This window comes from Anas acuta, chromosome 7 (assembly GCF_963932015.1).
Source record: "Anas acuta chromosome 7, bAnaAcu1.1, whole genome shotgun sequence".
Taxonomy (NCBI): Eukaryota; Metazoa; Chordata; class Aves; order Anseriformes; family Anatidae; genus Anas; species Anas acuta.
This window is the reverse complement of record NC_088985.1, coordinates 8,059,324-8,081,693: the sequence shown is the minus strand read 5'-3', so window position 1 is coordinate 8,081,693 and position 22,370 is coordinate 8,059,324. Positions and strand designations below refer to the sequence as shown.

The 22,370-nt window shown below is 41.2% G+C and overlaps 1 protein-coding gene across 33 annotated transcripts in view; it reads right to left on the bottom strand.

The window, feature by feature from the left end:
• ANK3 (ankyrin 3) overlaps positions 1-22,370 on the bottom strand; it is a 296,280-nt gene that overhangs the window by 4,774 nt on the left and 269,136 nt on the right. For 21 of the 33 annotated variants that reach the window (XM_068688711.1, XM_068688715.1, XM_068688716.1 and 18 more), the window contains 8 exons: positions 21,822-21,896; positions 20,790-20,921; positions 19,600-19,743; positions 16,533-17,205; positions 14,213-14,591; positions 10,200-10,298; positions 1,927-2,010; positions 1,747-1,806 (listed from right to left, as the gene is read on the bottom strand). In XM_068688711.1, coding sequence (XP_068544812.1) covers positions 1,747-1,806; positions 1,927-2,010; positions 10,200-10,298; positions 14,213-14,591; positions 16,533-17,205; positions 19,600-19,743; positions 20,790-20,921; positions 21,822-21,896 — 1,646 coding nt within the window. The remainder of the gene's footprint in view (positions 1-1,746; positions 1,807-1,926; positions 2,011-10,199; positions 10,299-14,212; positions 14,592-16,532; positions 17,206-19,599; positions 19,744-20,789; positions 20,922-21,821; positions 21,897-22,370) is intronic. The other 12 variants (XM_068688723.1, XM_068688722.1, XM_068688725.1 and 9 more) reach the window with 6 other exon arrangements.

Below are 22,370 nucleotides of genomic sequence, written 5' to 3'. Positions count from 1 at the left end.
GAATGCTTGTAATTACAAACCTGCTTCCAAAACAGGCTCCACGTTTTGCTGTAACAGGATAAGTAAAAAGCAGTTAAATCACATTAACACTTCATTTCAAAGATACACACAATCTATTTATCCACTCTGCTGAGCTGCAAAAGCACAGGCCTGAAATATCATCTTCAAGTAGAAAATAAGGATCTACAATTTGGGAAAGAGCATCTGGGCTGGAGCACACAACCTTCGGAAGAGCCCCTGCCATCAGCTACAGCTGGATTCATCACCACCTTCAAGGAAAATCACTTTCCAACTGGTCCCCTAGGCCAGCCAAGGCCAGTGGACATTTCTAAGAGCATAGGCCGTGGCTGCTGTTGTGATGTTTCACAAAGTCTGTGCTTTAAAGTGAGCAGGTTAGTAATGGAGTAAAGGGAAGAGGAAGAAAGCAGCAAAAAACCATCACCAAAGCAGAGCAGAAGTAAAACCAGTAACAGTGACAAGCAGTGCAGGTTTTGGTGTCTTTAAAACAGCAAACCCCCAAATGAAGTTCATCTGTACTCATTAAAAATAGCTCAATAATCATCTAAAAATAAACACTCCAGTAATCACAAGCCTCATTCACATCAGAGAATGCATCTGTTTGTGTGTGGTTATCGGCAGAATTTACCCCTTGGCTGATCTGCATTGATGTATTTGTAACTATTTGTAGTTTTTCAGTAATCTAATCTGGTGCAGCAAAATTCTCCTTTGCTGAGCAGAATTTCTATTTTCCCTGATAAAGGGCTAAGAAAGAAGGGATTGAAATATGTTTAATTCTTTTCTATTTCTGTGCTCCCTACTTCATTTTTCTCTTCACCAGCAGAAAAAAAAATAAGTATTTTTCATGTTTGCTTCTTTCTTAGTCCTCTATTCTGTTTTCACTTGGACAAAAACCCATTAACCCCACTGCCAGTTTTACTGGAGACAAGAGCCCTGGCCACATGCTAGGAGCAGGGCACGTTTGCAGCAGTTTGTCTCCAAAGGTGCTGCCTGTTCCTTCTGAGGCCTTCAGGCAGCCTGCGTGCCAGGGACCACAGGGTACGTGGGATAGAGAGCAGCTTGAGGCACAGCCCAACCTCACCCGCAGGGCACCCTGGAAGAGGGATGGGGTATCCCTGCAGCCTCGCAGCCCTCCTTTCCTTTTGCAGGCACTGGAACAGGGCACAGAAGGACAAAACCCCATCTTGATGTGTGTTAGCATATGATACCATTATGTAGGTATGTTCACATCACCCTGAATCCTGCAAAGCCCCAGGCTCCAGCAAGGGGTTATTGCACACGTGAATGAGAGGCTGGTAGGGACCGAGCTGGCGTTTACTCCTTTGGGTTGGTGAAAAAGCAACACAGCACACTTGTGGGTGTCAGGTACAAATTCTGCAAGGGCTTAACCTTACTCTCAGACACTGATGAAACAGAACAGGCCCAAACCCTACATTTTACACCTGCTGCCTGTTTTACATGAGCAGACCATAATGCTTTCCTGGGGAAGGCGTTCTGCACACTGCAGAGCTCTGTGAGGACTCCTTGAAAGATCCCTTTCCAGGAAACACCATGAAGATAAATCCCTGCCCCTTTGTCCCAATGCACAACTTGTCAAGAACTGCAAGCACTGCACTTTGCCAAGGCTTCTTGTTAAATGCAAACCTCCAGCCCTTTAGCAGCGCTTTCTAGCGGTCACCACAACCCTCTGCGTTTACTGTTATTTCCTGGCAGTCCCCATTCCATTACCATTTCACCAACTTTCCTCTCATGTGGGATAACAACACGTCTTACTACCTTCCGGGTGATCTGTAGGAAGCAATACATGACAAGTATCGATTTTTTTTCCTAGATTCTAAGGGGAGAAAATATGTTAAAAGAAGTTACTTGAATGCAAAGACTCAGAGCAGCGATATAAGCCATGATTACTTTTCTTGTGATGACGTTGCCTTCTTCGTCGGTAAACTGCTCCTCTGTTACAGATTCACCAGGAATGTTTTTTGCTTCCTCACCCTAAAGAACGTGTTATAAGATTAGCAACATAACCTATAATCTGCCAAACCCACACATATTTCCACACCAATCCAAGCAACAAGCACATGCTAGCTTCAACTTTATGTAACAGGTTGGTTTATGTCACACAAATAACGTGGAAGCCTTTCTAATTTAGCATGCCAATACCTGCGTATTTATTCCACAAAGCGTGCCCTTAAAACATGTAGTGAGCTTCTGGCACATTTATCAGCTAATTCATGACATGATGCTCTCTGGGCAACAAATAATCTTTCTGTTAGCCTGAATCCTATGAGATGGAGGCACAAATTCATGAAGATAACATCTCTGAACAGCATCCATTAGCAGGAGGCTTTTCGCAGCTTCTCAATGCCCAGTACACACAGAAACATGTTCTAACACCAAATAAGGTGGGGAAAAATTGGGATTTTAAAGATGTCTCTGCCTATAGCTTGCTAAATGCAAGATCTTAAACGCACACAGAAGACAAGACTACTCAGCATTTGCAAAATTGGAAAAAGTAAAAGGTATCTTACGTGAAAACTTCTTTGGCACAGCATCATCTGCCAGCCTGCCAAGGAGTCTCAGCAGCCTGGTGCACGACTTACTGAAATCACACTCCATCCACCAGTTCTCGCAGTACCCACTATTTATGGGACCAGTGTAATAAATCTCTAAGCAGTGTCCTGACTGCTGTGCTAGGACCAAATACTATGACAAGAATTGTTGCTAAAATTATAAATAAAGTCTAAAGCTAGCTGGCAGCCATGAACTTCTGTTCCAGAAGAACATTGACAACTTTACCTCAAAAAGTCATGTTTCCAAATGTGGGTGCTGAAGTAAAGCACCACATTTGATGCTCCAAAAATATCTATCATCTGTGCTTATTTTGTGTAAATAAAACAAATCTAATGTAGCATTTTGTTTCTGAAAACATAAAACTGAGAAAGAAAATTGCAATCTATAAAATAATATCCAGTTCATGCATGTTGGTTTCCATGCTTCTCAACAAACTTTGGCTGCACTAAAATCAGTATTCTCCAACCCATAAGCACAGCCCATAAGGAAGGAAGCATTATTGACTGTGTTCATGAGATAGTGGACAAATCTAGGCTCTGCCTCATCTGAAGGACAAAACAATGTTCAAAAGTCAAGACTGCAGATGACTTGCCTTTTCCCTCTGCCAAGAGCAGAGCCATAGCACTTGGAGATGAGATGGTCAGGGAACTCCCCTGTTTTTTCCCTGGAAATTCTACCTTTTTTTTTTTTTTTTCCTTTTTTTTTTCTTTTTTTTTTTTTTAAATCCACCACCAATAAAAAAAACTTTTCTTCTCCCCTTATCCTCAACCCACAATGGAAAAAACAGCAACTAGAGGAAGGAAGTGGAAAAATTGTTATATAAAACTTCTAAATATCAATACTACCAGCAAAATAGTATTTGAAATTATCTTATTAAAACTACAAGTCAAAAAGTGCTTCCAAGTACTAAGAAGCACCATACTTACTGTGGTCTACACTCTACATAGTTACCTACATAAACTCCCAGCACTGCTTTACAGTGAATAGATATAGTGATGCCGTGTTTATTTTTTGTAACTATTTTCTCTCTAAACACAGCTTTTTCAATGTGTACATTATAACATTAGACTTGTATGTTATTTCAGAGTGCTAAAAGAAATAAACCTTCCTTTCTGTCCACAAGCAATTTTCTATAGTCAAGGTTTTTTCCCTGCTTTAGAGATAATACATTTTCCCTGCTTTAGAAATATTACATCAGGCAAAAGCTACACGGAAGAGCCCAGTGCAGCTCTGCTGCCAACCATGTCTCTAGCGAGTATCTGTCATTACTCAAAAGTGAAGAATTTCTGCTTATTTCATACTGAAAGCTGTACTGAAATTACCACTTGATAATAAGTAATTAATCAATTTCAGATGTCTTTTTTTTTTTTTCCTCACGCTTTCATGGGGTATATAGAAACTGTAAAACTCGCCAAACTTTGATGCTTCAGGGAGCATCATGGAGGGAAAGCAGTCTCCACAGCCAGAGGGATGTCACTGCCGAGGGCCACTCAGGTGAGGCTCCCCTGTCCGAGCCATGCTGGGACTGCAGGCACCGGGATGAGGTCCCCAGGCCCAGGCAGGGTGGCACCCTTGCAAGCAGCACAGCAGAACAAATCGCTGCCAAAGCTTTGGGACAGCCCAGGCTGGGCCCTCTGGGCAATTCATGCCCCAAAAGGACTCTTTTCCAAGGGGTTCCTGGAAGGAGAAACTAAATACCTACCTAAGCACCAATTTCACCCCATATCCAGGAGTGAGGTCTGTCAGTGAGCAGGGCCCTAGCGGGAGCCAGCTCCTTCCTTTCTCATGAGCAAGATAGCAGAAATGAAAATGGCACAGGGCCTGCTGCTGCAGGAAGGGGTACCTATGACTGGGTACAGGTTTTGAGAACTGAAACCTGTATGGCCTCCTAGCCGCAGTGGAACGAAGGGAAAACACTGATTTTGGAGACAGTTTTATCAGCAGTGCAGCAGACAGGTTGCTCCTTAAAACAAGTTAGTGAGAATTACTGTGTTCAGTTTTAAAATGGAAAACACATTGATATACTGAAAGATAAATGCAGTTTTAAAGGTATTGTGAATCTTGGTTTTTAATTAGCTATACGCTCCTTTAAGCACGGTCTAAGGATAAATGGTGTAAACACTCGGCAGCCAGTATGCATGAAATCCAGCTTTCACAATTTTCTTTCTTGTGGGTAGTTAAACAAATTGCAGGAGGGCTCACAATTGGCAGGAGGCAGATCTGATTTACTGATGTTTCTAATTCTCTGCAGCTATAAAGACGGATGTTTGCTAGAAAAAAAAACAAAACTGCCTTACCCACTGGCAGTTCTACTTGTAAGACCTCCGAACAGCTTTGGGTTAGAATGGCACATTAGATGACCTTGTCAACAATAGCTGTTTTTAAACACAAAGCTGGTGCGTCTGCGTCACAGCTGAAGAATAAAATTATTTCCGCAGCATCATACTTATGCAGGCTTCATTTCACCCTTGACCAGTCTAAATCACTGTCACAATACCAAGAGCTTTAAAAACGCAGGGAGGAAACTTAACACAGTGATTACTGGAAGCTCGGTTATATCCCTGGGACTAAACCGTACAAAAGCTGCACTCTGCACGCCTCAGCCCCAGAACATGCCAGGAAGCTTTGCAAAGCAGAGTGCTTTAGTGTCACCCTGTTCGCTGGAGTGTAGTCCTGCCAAAACCAGCTGGTATCCTTGCTGCAGCTCTCCAGGGCAGGAGAACTAAAAAACAGCTTCTTCAAAGTCTCCTGCCAACTCCACTGATTTTCTTAACAGTTATTTGCAGATGATGGGTGTTCCCAGGGACCTCCAGATAAATGCAGGAGTTATACAGTTGGTGCTGCAGTACTGTGCCAAAGTTCACTGCAGATTTTGTCAGACCTCTGGTTCTCTTTCATGTTTGTTTTGTTACTAGAGGGATAATAGTCCCTTTTATTCCTCCTATATAGCTAGTGTTGTTGTAACAGCGGAGGATAAAAGGTGCGGCTGCATGTCTGTTACCCAGAATTTAAAAAGGAATTTAAAAGCAGACGGAAATAAGCAAGACGGAAAGATCCTAAATGTTTAATTTCTCCAAAGACCGGGGGCAGTACTGCAACTGGAACAGGAGCTGTACAGAGCAATGAGACCTCTTCCTTTTCTGGTCTAAGCCACCAGCAAGACATAATCCTTTCAGTCTCAAGATCACATTCTTGTAATGCATAACCAGCAGCTGCACCTCTGTCTCCTTGGGATCTCAAGCTGCTGTGGCAGTAGAAACAAACATCTTTCATTAAGGTCATTTTCATTAGCGAGTTCTGCCTACTCAGAGAGACCTTGTTAATCACATGCCACGACTGTCCGCCTGCGCCTGTGCTGAGTTTGTACTTGCTTGTTTGCAGATGTATTGCTAAAGCTGTTAGGGGGAGGAACAGCAGGCAAGCCAAGGAGACCCAAAAGGACATGGTGCCAAATACAGCAGCCCAACAAGCCCAACGGTGGGAGCTGGGTCATTGTTCTGATGCTTGATACAGGAGGACCACGTGCAAACAGACCTGCTAGCAGCACTCTGCAGCCTGAGTTTCACTTCCCAGGTGCGTTACTGCGCTGCAGCTGGCAGCTCCCACCCTGCTGGTCTCTCCCTGGATGTGGGGGCATTTGGGAGCAGAGCAATGCCGCAGTTCTCCAAGCTGGCAGGACTGCAGCAGGGAGGCTGCGCCCAGCTGAGCACATGGATGGGAACACTTCCATGTGCTGCACGTGGGGCACAGGCCCTTAACTGGTCTCACCTACAGGATGGCCACATTTTCACTCTCTGTAAATAAGTCTCCTCTGAGTAATAACATCATGAGAGCTGCTGATTTTGCTCGTTACTAACTGCTGCTCTGGATCCTTCTGTGCCATTTCTCCAGTGCAGGCTGAACCAATCCTCCATGATCAGTAATGGGGAGCTTCATGGGCAAAATGCATGGGAAGATACAAATCTCTGATAAAAATCGGCAAGAAATAACAGAAGTGCAAGATAGAAAGTAATATTGGATTTGAGTAATTCCTGCTTGGAAGTCTCTTTTGTTTTCCATTACAAAATTCTACCATAAACCTTTTGGCAAGAATCTTACTGGACACTTTTTGCCAAAAATTTGTACCCATGAAAGATTTAACAATCTTTGAAAAGGCATGAAAAATCAGACACTGATTTCTGTCATGAGTGAATAAAAGAAGCTTTGGATCAGGCTCTGAATGTGCACATTGTGGCAGCACTCATTTTTCCCTTGTGTGCTAATTGCTCACATTCCTGCACTACCATAAAAACCCGTTTCATTTGCAATGCTCCATCCCATCAATCCGCCAGGCGAACAGAAGAGAGAAAGGAAGCAAAACCAAAACCATCTGCATTACCTTGAGGTTAGAATACGATCCTGTTACATGTGGAAATGGGCATCAGCCCTTGCTTGTCTGGTTTTATGGTCTCAGCCCTCTGAAGTGCTAAATCCCATGGGAATGTGCTCGAGAGCACTTGACAGGACCCAGCTCTCGGACTGCTGGGAAAATACCTCCGGGGACAGAAAAGCCTTTCCACGTATTTGGGCCAGGACAGAGGGCTGAGGTAGCAGTTAAACGGAAATAATAGTGTTAGCAACAATGCAGAATAGCACTGAAATGAAAAACAAGTTGGGGAAGAAGAACAAAGGCAATGAAGCAATTCAGTCCTGACAGTAACTGTGGAAGCACATTGCAAATTCTTTTTTTTTTTTCACAGGACTCAATTTATCCTCCAGATTTAGGTGTTAAAAACTTCATCCCTGCAGGCTATGTGAGTACCTCTGTTGCTTTTAATGCAGCATGGAGGCACTACTGAATATTAACTGCAACACAACACTGACCCATGTGCAGCTCTGCCCGGTGGAGGCTCCAGGTGCACCGTCCTCTGTGTCCCTTTGCTGCTGTTGGCACAAGCCAGCAGAGCAGGCTGACAGCACAGGCACAGCACTGCCATCGAGTTCCGAAGCCCGTGCCCAGGCTTTGCAGGTGTTCAAAATATTCTTTATTCCAGAGAAGACAAGCTCAACCCAGATTTCCAGGGCTGGCTCCATAACGTATAAAACAGTATAGGATAAGTGCTCCCAAGGCATGACTGCCAAAAAGCAGCTGGGCATTTCACCACCGGTGGGAGTCGCAGGCTTGCTGCATGGGGGAGAAGCTAGGAGGAAAACATCCCTGCCTGGCCTCCTGTGCATCCATCCCATAGCAGCAATATATTTAGTGGGGAGTGTCAGGAAACACAGGAGTAGGGGGACAGCCCGATTCTCCCCTCACTACTGCCCTGCACAACTGATGCTGGCTGAGCTGTGACATTTGGAGTGGGGTGCAGGGGCTGAGGGGTCGGGCACAGCATCTGCTCGAAGGGTGCTCAGCTCCAGCAAGCAAATGCAGGAGCCTGCTGGAGGCTCCTGACCACTTCTCGTGGTCCCATGGCAAGAACGTGGGGGTTACATCCTCCCTGCAAGCTGCGAGCTTTGCTCCGCATTCCTATGTGCTGCATCCCGAGTCCTCCTGCCCAAGGAGCTGGTACTCACCCAGTGCATGCCTTTTCTGTGACTTCAGCTCACCCAACCACTGCAGCTCCCAGGAATTTGCAAAAATTCATCAAGGCCCAGATCCCTTCCAACTTCAAAGCTTGATCCCTCTATTTCATGCCATCAATTCATGAGCTATACATGATCAACACACACCTACAGAAATGGTTGCTCCCTTGTCAAACTCTTTCTCTAAAAGGCCTGATGACTGCTGCTTTGAAAATTTTTCATGCTCTATTTTAACCCCGTTTTAAGTTGTGGGGAGGAAGAACAAAACAAGCAGCAGAACAAGCAGCAGCTATAAATCATCAGACAATGACAGAAGTATCACAAGTACTTTCAAATCTGCCCTGGTGCAGCACAACCACGTCCCGAACAGTGCAGCTCTGGCTGTCCCCCAGCACGCACGTCGTCCCCGAGGGCCCTGCTCTCTGCACAAGCTGCAGACTGCACCACTCTACACAGCTGCTCTACCACTGCTGTGTACGTGCAACCCCAAATGACACCACCACATTTAAAAACAATGTTCTGTGCCCTTCTCTAAACACAGCGGATATACTTAGAAAGAAAATGAAGACTGTCTTTTTCACCCTCTTTTGTACTCTGACATTTCCTGATGCCCAACCAGTGGACACTGAAATAGTTCTGACAAATTGGATGGCAAATCCCAAAAACAAGCTGACTATGCACTGCCTTTACCATTTTCAGCCCGCTGATGCTTTATGTCTTACCAGCAATACTCTTACAGCGTTCAAGGGTCTGTGATCACCCTCAGGCCACCTGCCCCCATCTGAAAACAGAAACATTCCTATTTCTTGTCATGTCTTATCTGCAGAGGGAATTACTGATGAATGGTTATACCCTTGACCTGCCCAGGTGCTTTCATTTAAGGCAGCAGGTTCTTCCTGTAAAAATGAGGTCTTAGATACATTTACTTCTGTTGAGCTCATTTTTGCAATTATTGCCTAGTTCAGAATGGGAACACAGTACACTGACAAAACACAGGGTGAAGGCGGTCAGAAAGGTCATTCTGCGTTTTCCAAGTCTTGGAGAGATCAACAGCTGTGCATCGCAGCCTATCTGCCATCTACATTATGCAAAAGGTGCAGTGCATGTATACGTACCCTTCTCCACTAAACACACAAATAATAGCAACACAGGTAGGTGTCACTAATCATGACTGAAGTAACAATTATATCCTAGGCAAACTCAGCTATCGCTGTAATAGCACTAGAGTGGCTGTTTGTCCTTTTCATGGCTTTACTACATGATTTTCTAATAAGAATCTAACAAATCCTATAAGTTACTGAGAATTAACATCGTTTCTGATGAAGAATTATTTTCTTATGCTATATGCTAAAGACAAACACTACCATACTATGTGACCATACAAGAAACTATATGAGGGCAAATGCAATTATTTCTGTCTCTACCATTGTTATTAGCATATAAGGTATGTTATGCTAGGGCACCTGTAAATAAATGCACTAAATAAAGCCTACTGAAGGTGATGCAAGGCCTCTTATTAACTGCAGTAGGTTTCAAATCGGGATCACCTGCTGCTTTGGAGAGGCTTTCCAGAACACACCAGGCCCTCTGGATGACAACAGGCCAGAGTACATGGCCCAGACCCTTCTATATCCCACTCTTGCACATTCCTGCTTTTTTTTTTTAAAAAAAAAAAACAAACTTGTAATTTAGATTTTTTTTTAGAAAAGAGAAAAAAGGAAAAAAATGTGTTAGCCATATCTGTCTGTAACTCATTTTGCTCTGCATCAGACCAACACGCTGCACCCAGCTTCAGTCTTTCAGATGTCATGCAAAACAGTGAAGAACACAACGTGCCATGCAGCACAGTAGTTTTCCAGTAGAAGACAACCATAAACCTCTGGGTTAAGCAAGGAAAGGCCACGTAGCATTTGGTTATAAAAACAAACTGGCATGGAAAGCATAGTACCGGAGGGGCTCCATTGTGCCAGAACTGACATTCTCACACAGCAGTCCAAACCCACATCCATGCCAACGTCGCCTCAAGAACGCGCATCACAAAATACCTTCAAAATCAACCGCCGTCGATAAACTCTTGTAGTAATCCTCTGCTCCTCACCTGAGCTTGAATCACTCTGAATCTCACTGTCACTGTCACTACATTCCTAATAAATGCAGTTTTAGTACATTTGAACAGCACATTTGCAAGACACAACGTGATATCAGAACTACAAGAAGAAAACAGAGGTTATCATGGACAACATTTTTCCTGTGTGTTATATACATAACTTGCAGTCTTGCTCCTAAAGTATATGATGGGAGGCCTCTTTGTTCTTTGATATGCTATAGAGCTTGACAAGTATACCAGGTATGGAATATTGCAGCTGCTTTTAAGCTTAAGAAAATGGTGTTTGGAATGCATCTGACCTCTTACATTTCTTTATCTTAGTAGTTAAAAACACTGCATGCAGAAAAGCCTGTCATAACTGCTTGCTGTTTCCTCCTCAAAAATTAACAATTCAGACTAACTACATGGATTCACTAGGTACAGAAGTGAATTCCCTTACAAAGAAAGGCAACAGTCACACAAAGATTCAGTGGCCCACCTACCAAAGACCAAAAATAAGCATTTTGAAGACCTTCTCCATGCAAGTGGTTTTCCTACTCAATATTTAACTATTTTTAAATGGTACTAGCTGATGTGTGAAGCACAATCATCTGTGTTTTTTAAGAAGGGAACTGGCAGAGCTCAGCCCAGGCCAGGTCAGAAGCCTGGTGCTGGGGACGTGCAGCAGCTGGATACTGGTGTCCACTCCATCCTAGGGCCCTCCGACAGCTCTGATGCTATCCCCTGCAAAACCCACATAGCTCTTGGGCTCTGGGGCTGAGCAGTTGTGTGTGCACGTGGCTCGCAGAGAGGGCTTTGATGGACTAGGCTCAAATTACTGTTTTCTGAACAGAGAAATTGGACAACTTTCTCTATAATAACTCAACGGCATCCCAAAAGTGACTCTAAAAACATGTACAGTGGATATTGCTTGTTGAGGGATTTTTGAAACAGCAAAAATCCCATGGCTTGCTGCAGCTGAGCAAACCAAGCTACCAGGGCAACTATGAGAAGCTCCCATGACAGTGTTCCCACATTGCCCAACTGAGGAATTAAGAAAAATATTGATACCAGTAGCTGGCTTCAAGGACAAGGTCTGTGTGACTGCTAATCACAAGGGGGTTGTTTTCTTGCAGGTGGGGTTGTTTTCTTGTAGTTGTTTGTCTGAGTGCTTTTGACCAATAATCTTGTGTGAAACACTGTCCGCCCCTGTTAAGTTCACTATAAAAGTTAGGCTATTCGGGCAATAAAATGGAGCATAATCTGACTCTACTGGTGTCTGTCGTGCTTTCAGCCGTGCTTCCTGCAACAATTGCTAACTGCTTCTGTTTCTTTTTTTTGAATCTGTCCCAAGACATCCCAAACCAGAAGCACTTCTCAGAAATGATGTGTCAAGTAAGAGTAGGCATAGGTGGGCGGTGGAGAAAAAGGGCTATGTAACAAAAAGCAGTTGGGGCAGGATGACAGTACTCATCTGCACACAAAGTCTCCTGCTGTCCTCTGAGACTAGCCAAATATATCAATACAAACAAACAAACAAACAAACAAAAAACACCCAATGCTATCCTGTACAAATAACAGGAAGCAGAAGATTCCCAAGAGGGCACAAAGGTTTTTGGAGGAAGAGTCGTTAACAGCTTCAAGTGTTTTAGCCCTGCCGAAACTCTGACACTGGGAGTCACCGTGACTGCAAGACACTGGGAGTCAGCATGACTACAAGACATCACCTCTTTGGGGTAACAGAACAACTGCACTGCACTCCTCTCATTTCCAAAGGTCATTTGAATGTGATGCTTGATCACTGACAGAGCATTACATGGTCTACACTGTCACTGCACTGCTTTTCTAAATTTTGGGGCAGTTATGTGACACGGGATGAAGCCAACAATTCATTTCATCCACGTCACCAGGCAGCAGCCCAGTACCTATGGACCAAGTTTATCTTCTGGTGCAGAACTGTGCACCAAACACTGATTCAGGCCCCTCCAGGCAGATGAATGCTTACTATTAGGTTTTTCTGTGACCATGTGGGAAACAACTGCTAACTTTAGGAAGTCATTTTCTTTTGTTCCCCACTTCTTTCCACAGAAATGAATCTGCTTCTTTCAAACCTTTACCCCTTTATGGCTCATTTCTGAAATGAGACACTGCAATTGAAACTCTTTCTTTTTCCATGACAGCACACGAAGTATCTCACTATGAATTGGACTCAGAGTAGTTAAACTACCAACTTCAAGAAGATTAGGTGAGAGACCCAGGTTTAGAAATCACATTGTTTTCTGATACCAGTTGATTCAAAGACCATGTCCATAAAAAGACTTGTTACTTGGAAGGTAAGATTATCACCCTTTACCAAGAAAGCAAAAGTAGTGCAAAAAGCCCACATATGAAATGCACACACTTATTCTTACCAATCCAGATCCAAAGGCGAAGGCAAAACAGAAGTGGATGACAACTTATCTTCTCACTGATGAGAATCCAGAGGGGGGAGTGCACCACTGCTGCACACCCCTCAGCATGTGTTACAGTGTGCTTCTATGCTTATCCCTGGGTTTAAACTGAGCATAACATCATCAACCCAAGGTCTGCCCCAAAGCTAAATAAAGGAACTCTGATGTCTGCATTTAGCTGCCTTTGCAGCACTCTTTTTTTTTTTTTTTTTTTTTTAACTATTCAATAATTAGTGAACATTAGGAAAGATCTTTGCGGCTCTAGCTATGTCACGAATTAACAACAAGATAATAACATTCATACACTGCATAACTGGTGAGACTGATTATGGTACTATCTAATAAAAGAGCTCTTGATTGTATAATCAAAAGAATAGTTTAAAATTAAGTAATTTAAACTTTAATGATTTATTGCAGCCCACCACAGCTGACATTTTTATTGTGCTACAATAAAAAAAAAAGCCACATCATGTATAAGCAAATGCATCTACTAAAATGCATCACTTCCAGAAGTTATACTCTCCTCCTGAACTACACCCAAGAAAAGACAGTATCAGCAGAGAAATGCAGAAGAAACTCAATAATTCCCTATTTCACAATCACTGAGCCTAGGGATTGCCCAGCAGCCCCAATTCCTACACTGGGCTATAAGCAATTCCTTGCATCAGTTTTACTGTTAAGCTTCCGGGAAATAAATAGAAGCCATTGAGAAACCTATTAAAATTGTTGTTGTCTGAAACCAACTTAAAAGTGAGATACTATAGGTAAGGATGTCAAAGCCAGGCAAGGTAGAACCAAAGGAGAGCCCCTCAGCAGTATTTGAAGAACAAACCACCATCTGGAAAAGTGTTATATACATTTGCACATCTTTTGATTCTTCTTGGCTGGATGCACCTTGGAGTTGGAATGAATGAAGCCAGGGAACAAAATATATGGAAGAGATTAGATTTTACTCAAGATTTATTTTCCTGTATATTAACAGAGTTGTGTTTTTTTTTTGTTTTGTTTTGTTTTTTAAAAAAATGAAAAATGCAAGGAAAAATGCAGGGGTGTTAGGGACAAGGAAGAAGATAGAGTACCTCGCTTTGCTCACCTCAATGTCACAAACAGAGATGAAAACAGTGGCATCACCTTTATGGAAGCAGCTCGAGGACACCCGAGTGGTTTGCCACTGTCTGCACAGGTGGTACTTAGGCAGGAGGGGGGGGCTGCTCCCCAGCGATGCAGGACAGCAGTCACAACCTGCTCTAACCTCTTCCAAGGCTCGGGGCCCCCTTAAGAACAAGATTATACAGCCCTGCTTCACTCCTCTGCCTGCCCCGACTACACTTTGTTCTCTTTACACCGCAGAACATAAATTTCCACTAATTTCCAATTTTTGTAATTTAGTAATATATAGAAAATGCATAAAGAAAGATTAAATAAAGCAAACCACACCTGGCACAATGTTACAAGTCCTATAAAAATTATGTTAAGCAATAGGGACTCCTCAAGCAGTTAATAATTACAGGACATACTGTACCTTCTGTTCAGACATTACTGCTCCCTCCTCCTCTTGGATGCTTGCTCTTGGCTTGCCATCTTCTGAAGAACTCCAGCTCATCTTCTTCACGCTGACAGGCACAGATGTTTTGTTGCCTTCTGTTGTTGGCTTGCTAGTCTCTTCCAAAGATTTCTGATATGCTGTTGATGATAACGTTTGCTCATCAGTACCAGCTGAAAGTTGGGGCTTTGTTTTCAGGGCTTCTTTGTCACTGTGTTTTCCCACATCGTTTACAGATTCTTGAACATAGGATTTAGTTTTCATCTCAGATGTGGATTCAGAGAGGCTTCCATTTGTTTCTGGCTTCCCTGCTTCTCCTTTGACATATGAGGTAACAGAATCCCTACATTGGTCCGAGCTACAGGGGAAAAAAAATAGACAGCCATTCAGTGTTTAAATCACACAACAGAAGGCCGAAACACTGAACCCCTTTACTGAGCCTTCATTCAGTGTACACATTTCAGACAAAGTAAAATTTTCAATTCAGCATGCAAGCATCTATTTAATGGCCTTGTCTTTGCATCACGGTATCTTTTCAGAAGCAATGAGAATATGGTGAACACTGGAAACAAGACCAAATGTTATGTGTTAATTCCCTTCCACTTAAGGGAAAAAAAGAAAAAAAAAATGAAAAAGAGAAAGAAAAATACACAAAACATACCATTTCCCTTGTATAATCACATGAGATAAATCGCCAAGGCAGTAATTCTTTAACCTGCTCTCTAACCAAGGAGGTGAACAAAGTATCTGTTACTCTGCAGTTACTAATAATTTTGGTTATTTTCCCCTTCAATTGCAGTACTTGTACTCCAAATAATTCATGCATCTTAAAAAATATTAGTACTCGAGTAATTCCTCAGTACTATTTCAGTAATATGCAGAGCCAACGGCATGAAACGTTACAATGAGATAGAAAGCTCTGGCCAAAACTTTGTCTCAGATTACCTTACCTAACCTGCACTTCTGATGCACAGTTTTCTGTTTTATTTTTCTTACATTTCAAATAAACAGTTGGACTGTACACATGAAAATACTACAGCTATTTGCTGGTGAAAGTGTTATAGAAGATAGCAAATTGAATTCAACTAGCTAGAAATGGACAGGCCATCTTCTAAGGAAGGCCTTTTACTTCTAGAAGAGGTATTTTATTAATTGAACAGAGTATAGAAGGCAGAATAACAAGCATTCTTTAACATAACAACAGAAATCACAATACTAGTAGATCAAGTGCTTTATGGCCTTGATAGAAAAATGAGCTTGCTGAAATCAACAGCCATGTACCCACTTGATTCAGTAAGAGTACCTCATGCTACCTGGAACCCTTAAACATTCTGAGTCAAAGATGCAAAGGATATAAACTGCTGACAGAGAGAAAATCACTCTGCAGACAGTCATTCTCTGCTGATTTACACCTCATGCAGAGCTGGCTCCTTCCATTAGTAATCACAGAAGCCAAGTTCAAAATAAAAGCAGATCTTTACCCAGTGGGTACCAGTATGGCCAAACATGCCAGTACATACTGTAAATGCTGAAAACTTATGTAGGTCCAAGGGGAGGCTGCAAAAGCTCATGCAAGAGAAATATGTTGAGGATAAATATGTAGAAAGCGTTCACCATCTTAGCAGGTCATTATGCTAAAAGCAAATTGACCTTGGGAAAGTAGAGGAGGGAAAAATAGCATTTTCTTCCCCAAGCATCCTCTCCAGTCACTGTTGGGAGGCAGTATATGGGATGAGATGCGTTTGGTGTTGTCATTCTTACCTTCCTATGACTTGCAATTCATCTCTTAAAACGTCAAGTAAATTAGCATGACATAACACACTTAACTAAGTGTTATAAAAACAGTGACAATTTCAAAATTGGGTTATGGAAAAGTAATGACTATCTGAGGGAAGGCAGAGATACACTGTGAAAAGGGTGACTGCCAAAAAGGTACTCTAGAAATAAGAGTAATGTAGTATTACAGTTTCAAACATTTCATAGCCCCACATTCCATCTATTCCTGCTTAGATTCCTTCAAAATGGAAATACATGATTACAAAGAACATGAAAAGCAATATTATCTAGAAAATGTAATAAAAACTAATATTAAGCACGAAACCCTATATATACATGTTTAAAGTTAAATGCATTTCAGGCCTGAGTTAAGCACCGCTTTTCTTCTAAATACATATGCGTATATGTATATAAACACATACACACAGGGAACTACAGAACCGCAGCCTGAGCTCTGCTTCTGAAGGTGAAAGCAGTGCAGTTAGGCTTGCTTACACGCACACCTTTGTTAGCAGATTCTCACCTATCATCCAGACGATCTAGCAGGCTGCCACCTATTCTGCGTCCCGACGTTGGTGGCTCTGTGACACTTGACGAGTCGGTTTGCCAACCTGTAATTGAAGACATTTCGCGTTCTGCTTGCTGAACACCTTTAAGAATTGACCATACTTTCTCTTCCGTCATCTCCTCAGACTCAGCTCCTTCTTCCAGATGAATGTCCTCAAACAGAGATTTAAACTTTTCTTCCGTCATCTCCTCATCACTACCAGACTTTTCTCTCTCAGGCTGTTCAGTCCTTATTCCTGTTTTGCTAGTCTCTTCGCTCTGCCTTGGTTTAGCATCCTTTGGTATCCCGCCATAACTACCAAGATACCGCGGATAATCTTTAAGGTCCACTTCCTCCAACTGGCTCTGGCCTACAGAAATATCTTTAGGTGTTCCTTCTCTAGGCACTGAGAAATCGAGTTTGCTGTCGTCCAGAGAAGTATCTTCTTCAGTCACCACTGGCGGTGCTGCTGCTGTACCATCTACATGTCCCTGGGAGGTCACTACCACGTCACTCAGTCTACTGGGAGTTCTAAGGGGTGACTCTAGGCTAGAGGTGTCGCTAAAGAAATCATCCTGATGGAAAGGGGTGGGCGGCACGAAGCGCAACCCAGTGGGAGTTTCCAGTTCCACTTGAATGGAGGGATAACCTAAGGAAGACAGCACATTTGGACTAACTGGGATGAAGCATGGAGCAACGAACCAGCAAATGTCAAATGATTCATGAATTACATAAAGTATGAAAACCGTGAAGATGCGGATTAAGAACAAATGCAGTTCTGATAGATTCATTTACTTTGTTCTAATGAGATGAACAAAAATGAGCATTGCCAAAAGAGCTAGTACAGCAAAGCCAGTACTTTTGAAAATTTTGTAAATAGGCTAAAGATTTCAGCAATTGTTTTTTGCAGCCATTTGAACATTTTCAAGCTATAGCAGATTGCCTTATGAGCATGCAAAGAATTAAATGTGGACAGGGGGGCTGTCCGTTTATATCCAATCCAGTATCTTGCAGCCAAATTGTGTATATTTTTCTTTCTCAGTTTTTACTTCCTTGAATTTGGCATTTTAATAAATAAACTTTAAAGACAGAGGCAGATCAAAACATAGGACAGCCACTTTTTTGCAAGTAGGTGTTAATTTTAAAACAGGTCCACATTTTTAACATACTTATATCAAAAAGTACACAATATTAGCAATACAATGCTACTAATCTATATCTCCATTTAACCACAGAGCCACAAGAATGGAATAGTTAAAGAACAAGGAGCAGAAATGGATCTCAATGAGGATAATAAAGAATAGTAGATCTAAATATGCAGCAGGATAAAAAACTAAAAAGGGAATTTAACAAAGGGATAAGAACATAAAAACACAGGGAGAGCTATATGAATATTTCAGGTACAGTAAAGCTATACAGGTGAGAAGACTGTGGTGAGTAAGGAGATCTTGGTGATCTTGGAGACTGAGGTGATCTTGGCGACATGGGTACAATCAGATACACTGATCAAATAAAGAGAGAAAAGAAAACAAAATTGATGAAAACACAGGAAAATCATACAAAAGGATTAAACTGAATATAAATATAAAATGACAACTAAATATGAATTTTTCTCCAGCAAATTATATGTTGGGTAACCTACAAAAGGAAAAAAAATACATTGTGTGGGGTTAACTAGACATTGTGCTGCCTGCAAATGGAGGTGCATTTACAGGGTTGGGTTTTCTTTTTTTCTTTTCCCTTTTTTTTTTATTTCCTGAATCAGCTGAGAGAAAGGTAAAGGTGGTCTGGTCTTGGTGAGGAAAGGAAGCTTGAGGAAGGCTCAGAGAAGAGGAGAGACAGAAAGCAACTGCAGAAAAGCGTATTTTTTCATAAAAATACTGATGCTACTATTGAAAGGCGCAAGTAACATTTCAAGAGCAACTTTCTTAAAATGTCACCAGAATTTTTTTTCTGTAATGCAATGATTCAATGACCAGTAATGCTGCTCAGTAATGGAGGTACACTGAGCTTATATGTTCTGACCACTAAAACATCCTACTAAAATACAGAGACTAATACATATTTGAACTAATTACAAAAAGCAAAGGATATAGAACTCAAAAGAGAAAAGTCTTACTTAACAAGCTACTTATAATAAACTTGTCAAAAATGAAAGTAAAGGATGCAGCAACCCAGTGCCCATTAACTCACATTTAAAAGACAAAACAACAGCATTTAGCATCTTCAACATGATGATAAATATTAAGTATACCAATGGCAATTCTGTCTTATAAGCAGAACTCCATTTATCTTTTTAAGATCTGGCTCAAAATTAACCTGCACAATTCTGTGCTCAGTGGGTACAGCTTCCATGTGAAGATCACTGAACAATTCTATTCATTAGTAGGCTGACAAAGATATTCATGCAATAATAAAACATTTTCTTATTTTTCTACTGCCACTGTACATTTGGACAATAATGGTCCAAAATCACAAATTGTTTGTGAAAATCTCAAAATAACTGATGCTCACTTGTCTCAGGCTGGGTAGTAAACTGCACATTAACATATCTTATGCAACTGCTATACACTTGATTTGTTTTTTCCTTTTTTTTTTCTTCAAAGAATTCTGTTACTTACCTAGACAGAAATCCAAAGAAAAGATATATATACATGTGTGCGCGTGCATATGTGTCTATTTCCAGCAAGCTTGGAAAGCATGCAATACCAAGCACATTAAAAATATACATGGGCAAGCATCAAAACATAACCACCACAGGAGAAAAAAAAATCAAGTTTTGTCAACTGACACTGAGGCTGGTGGAAACGAGCTCACTGAGGCGTGCATTTGTAGGATTCTGAGCTTATTCTCTGAGATGTTAATGTGCAACCTAAATATCATACCATGAGGAAATACCCTTGACATGAAAATCAGTTACATCTTTAGAATTTACTTGTTCCTTTTTTTTTTTTTTTTTTTTTTTTTTTTTAAAACTATGTAGTTCATACAACATTATTGCATTAGTGCCACTGAACTAAATATGACCATGGAATTCAATTACCATCAATGGGATCATGAAAAACGTTATTTTCATCTGCAAAACTTCTGGTGCCTGAAATATTTCCATAATCAAATATTGGTCCTTCCAATAGGGTCACAATATCTATTCGATTAATTTTTGTCAATACAGACGTTAAGGCATCAGCTGAAAAACAAATAAGACACATCAGGAAAAAAAAGTTCAGCACTGCAGAACTGTGTAATTGTCTTTCTCAGTTACATTCACATTTTGTTAATTATAAGTTGCTTGCATACGTTTCTGTCCCAATGGCTTTGGTTCTAGCAAACTCCATTTGTCTAAGCAGACATTCTGCTGCCTACTTACCCAAGATATACACCTATTAAGATCTCCCCTCCCCAAGTATAATCCTATTATAACACAAGAACCACAAAGAATAAGGTCAGGGAGTTCTTAAATAATATACTTACTACTGAAACAAAATAACCTTTTACTGGAACATAAAGGGAATGTAAAGATCCTTGTTACCATTCTATTTTGAGGAACAGTACAAATAGCCAGGTAGGTAATAACGCATGTAAGGCTATTCACGCAGTACATCCTGAAATCTCATGTACAATAACCCTGTGTTAACACAGTAATACTGGAAACGACTTTTATGGTGTAAAAGATCCAAGTTGCCTCAAATACCGTGTAGGGTTTTGTGGATTAGACAACTGTAACAAACACCAATGACCTAATGCAAAAATCAACCCTCTATTTCAATTTGAGCAGTTCAAGCACAGGTAAGAATAGCAAAATTTGCCCAGAAACATGGCCTCAAAGAGATCCATTGTCCCAGTCACACCCGCCACTCCTCACAGAAGGGTATATAGTCTTGTTACAACCTGCAGTACTGTGAGACTACCTAAATTTTCCAGGCAGCCTATTTCCATGTTTCACATTCCTTGCTATTGGCAACTTTTCCCTAATACTTCCTTTGCTGGAATTTAACTTTCTTACTTGTCCCATCAATTATGGATGTGGAGAACAGATTATTTTCTTCTGCATATGTACTGAATAAATATGACACATCTCTGGCTTCTGGTAGAAATATAAATAAAACTTTTTTTTTTCATTAATGGTTTGTGAAAGAAGTTCATTATGTTTTCTTCAATTTAACCTACTTAGAACAGGCAACATTTGGCATGGGCTATAATTTACAAACAACAGAAGTAACTTCTTGAACTTACTTGTAGCATTTTTCCCGTCTCTGGTAACCCATTTTTTTAATAACATGAAGCTTTGAGCAATAAGAGAATTTGGGTTTTCTACTCGGATTTGATTTATTTCATCCACAGAAAAATTCAGTTCTCTTGCCAGTTCTATAAAGCAAAAAGAAAAAGAAAAAAAAAAAAAGGAAGAAAAGAAAGAAAACAACAACAAAAACACCAAACAAAGTGCGTATCTCTCAATTATCCTGTCAGGTTTAGAAATATTAACTTTCATGGATCACACAGACATCAACAAAACTACCTGACATAAATAGGTATCTTAACAGATAATGATGAACATGGCATTATACACTTACACTTTAATTTCCTAAGACAGGCACAAGTCTGAATTTGCAATCACATCTCTTTGAGGTATTATTGTATTTACACCCAGTGAGACACTTAACCAGAGCAAAGTAAAGATCTGTGGAGACCTCATCACTGTTCACTGATAATGTGCTTGTTCTGGTGACCATCATTCATTTGAGAGCTCGCTGTGCAGCTCGGGCACCAGCACTGTGATCACCTATGCCCAGGGAGAGTTGGCTGCTGCACGCATAAGCCCATAAAGGGCCAGTTCTGCACATCAGTGCGTGGAGGGTACAGCGGGTGTATGACAAGGCAACTCCACATGGCACCAAGCTGCTGGGACCCCTGCAAGCTCCAGCGCTTTGGGGAATTCACTGTCCTGAGACACAGACAGCCCTGACTCTGAGCAGCTAAGATTCTCTCAACTATTTGAGTGTAACATCTTGGGAGATGAATCATTTTAACTGTTTGCTCTATCAGTTTCTGTTTGATTTATTGTGAGCCCATAAGACAGTTCTTCACATCTATTTAATATTGGGCATCTTTGCCAAGCAATCTGCTGAGTATTTTGGGAGGCTGGGTTCAGTGCAAATTCAGGAGAAGGGAGGCCTTCTCCTGATGGGGACCTTGCTGCAGCTTTTAGTAAAAAAAACTACCTGAGAATGTAACAGCTGATTTCTATATAAAATCAGAAAAGCTTACCTGTCCAGCTAAGTCCTAGGTGATCGGCTACAATTGCCATCCTTATATCTGTCCGTTCACATGGACTCTGTGGACCTGTGATTTACAATTTCTCGATTAAAAGGGTTTTGCACAGAAAACCGTAATACCGGACAATAGTTTATTATAAATAATAGCTTTAATTCAACTAAGTTGCCAGTGATTATATTGTTTACTAGAATGGTTGTGTGTCCTAATAACCTACAAAGCACATTTTTTCACCTGTGTAAAGCCAAATGTCAAACTACATGATGTTGTGTAATGAAACCAAACATGCTGACAATCTAGCCGTTAGACTGTACACAAGTTGTTCATTTACTGGTGGAAACCACCAAGACCAGATTAACATCTATTTTCTCTACTTTGACAGAACAAATTTGCTGTCACAAAAGAAAATTTTCAATTTCTGAGTTACAACAATGTCTTTGGCATGCTTCACTAGCTTTCTACAGTACAGGATTTGTTTAAAGGAAGAAAGAAGAGTATAAGACAGCACGTACAGATGACAATGACAGAATGAAAACTACGGTT